This window comes from Crocuta crocuta, unplaced genomic scaffold (genome assembly GCF_008692635.1).
Source record: "Crocuta crocuta isolate KB4526 unplaced genomic scaffold, BGI_CrCroc_1.0 scaffold866, whole genome shotgun sequence".
NCBI classification, from domain to species: domain Eukaryota; kingdom Metazoa; phylum Chordata; class Mammalia; order Carnivora; family Hyaenidae; genus Crocuta; species Crocuta crocuta.
Genome location: NW_027531900.1, coordinates 978793 through 980723, shown reverse-complemented (window position 1 = coordinate 980723; position 1931 = coordinate 978793). Strand labels below are relative to the sequence as shown.

At 62.0% G+C, this 1931-nt stretch overlaps 1 protein-coding gene across 1 annotated transcript in view; it reads right to left on the bottom strand.

Annotated features, from left to right (window-relative positions):
- WNK2 (WNK lysine deficient protein kinase 2) overlaps positions 1-1931 on the bottom strand; it is a 122549-nt gene that overhangs the window by 26390 nt on the left and 94228 nt on the right. The window contains 1 exon segment of the mRNA XM_077773952.1: positions 85-296. Coding sequence (XP_077630078.1) covers positions 85-296 — 212 coding nt within the window.

The following is a 1931-nucleotide window of genomic DNA, read 5'->3' as shown; positions in this document are numbered from 1 at the left end:
CAACTGCTCTTCCGGGTGCGGGCACCTGCCTCCCGCCTGCCCCTCCCGGTCCCGGCCCAGCCCACCGGCAGGGAGGACACAGACCTGTGCTGGAGGCCACGACCTTGAGCTGCTGCACCAGCGGGTTGAGCAGCTTCCCCGCCTTCAGTTTGCTCCTGCTCTTCCTCCTGCGGCCGGCAGGAGGGGCCGTGTGGAAGAGCCCCAGGTTGGGGGGCAGGGGCTTGCCCAGACGGCGGTACAGGGCCTCGATCTCCTGCTTCTGCTGGCTCTGCAGCTCCGAGATCTCCTTCAGGTGCCTGCGGGAGGGGAGGGCGGGCGATGGGCGCCCTGCTCGGATCCCGCACGCGGCCCGTCCAGGAGAGCGCGCAGCAGCGGGGCGCACGGGCAGATGGACCACGTGGAGGAGATGGGGGCACGGAGGACTTCCGGTCTCCCATCAGGACCGAGGGGGCCCCACTGGGGGTCTCCTGCGTCAACACCCCCGGTACCACCGAAGGGTACGAGCAAGAGACCGAGGGGATTCGAGCGTTTAGGTGGCTAGACTCGTGATGCTGCCACCTTGAGTGGCTGAGGAGCAGGGTATGAACAACTCCCCATGTTTATGCTCCTAGTACAAACCCTACACAGAAGCCCAGGGGAAGAGAAAACACTCGGCGCTCAGAACTGAGAGGCTGCCTCGGCCCTTCTGGCAAATAAATGTCACTTCCTCTGAGCCAGAGGGGTAGTGGGGGTGGGAACCCCAGGAGAGGCATCACAGAGGAGAGGATGCCCACGTGAGCAAGGGTGGGGGCTCTCCGTGCAGACACCACCCCCCCCGCATACACAGGTGCAGTTACTGGCTACAGGCGAGAGAAGTTTCTAGAACAAGCCAGAGAAGGACCCTCCCTTGGGGACCCGCTGGCCCACCCCCAGCCACTGCTCACTTGTCCAGTCACCCGCCTGCAACTCTGGGCCTGATGCCAGCCCCTCAGACGTCTCATGGGCCTGGCTGCCCTGGCCGGGGGGCCCCAGCCCCTCAGCCACACCCCTGACCCGTCTTCTGCCACGTGGCTGGACAACAGGGAGCAAACTCTGATTTCACCTCTTATCTTCAATTCCTGCCAGACCTCAGAAAGCTGACCCTAACCAGCTAAGTGCTGGTGCATCAAGTTAGCTTCTGAAGGGGTGATATTTTGAGGTGAAACTGCTGAAGGGCAGAGGAATGACTCAGGAGGACCCCCCTGGCCCCAGGATCCTGCCCCAGGTTCTACAGCAGGTGCCTCAAAGCTCAGGGCCCCTCCCCAGGCAAGAGCCTAGGCTTGTCATCCGATTTCCCTTCCTCAGACTACCCAAATTCCCCTCTTGCATGAACCTCGCGAACTTACCCCACCCCCACCCCAGGCCCAGGTCTCCTCCTCCCCACCCATACACAGCTCCTCTCAGAAAGGGCAGTTGCCTCTTGGTTCCCCTAATTCCTTTTTTTTATGTTTTTTATTTATTTCTGAGAGAGAGAGAGAAAGGCCGCGTGAGCAGGGGAGGGTCAGAGAGAGAGGGAGACACAGAATCCGAAATAGGCTCCAGGCTCTGAGCTGTCAGCACAGAGCCCGACGCAGGGCTCGAACCCACGAAGCATGTGATCATGAGATCATGACCTGAGCCCAAGTCGGATGCTTAACCAACTGAGCTACCCAGGCGCCCCAATGGTTCCCCTTATTCCTGTGGCCCGCAGGCCCCCAGGGTGACCACCCCCAGGTAAGTGTGTGCAGAGAAGACCCCCCACACACCCTGCAAGGACATCCCATCCCTGGACCAGGCACCTCCGTGTGTGCCTCCAAATCCAGTGGCCGCTGAGGGGACCTGAGTACTCAGCTGTCAGGCAGGTCCCCTATGTCTGGGCCTGACTCAGTGGCTGCGGCAAGTCGGGGAAGGATAAGCCGGGGGGGGGGGGGGGG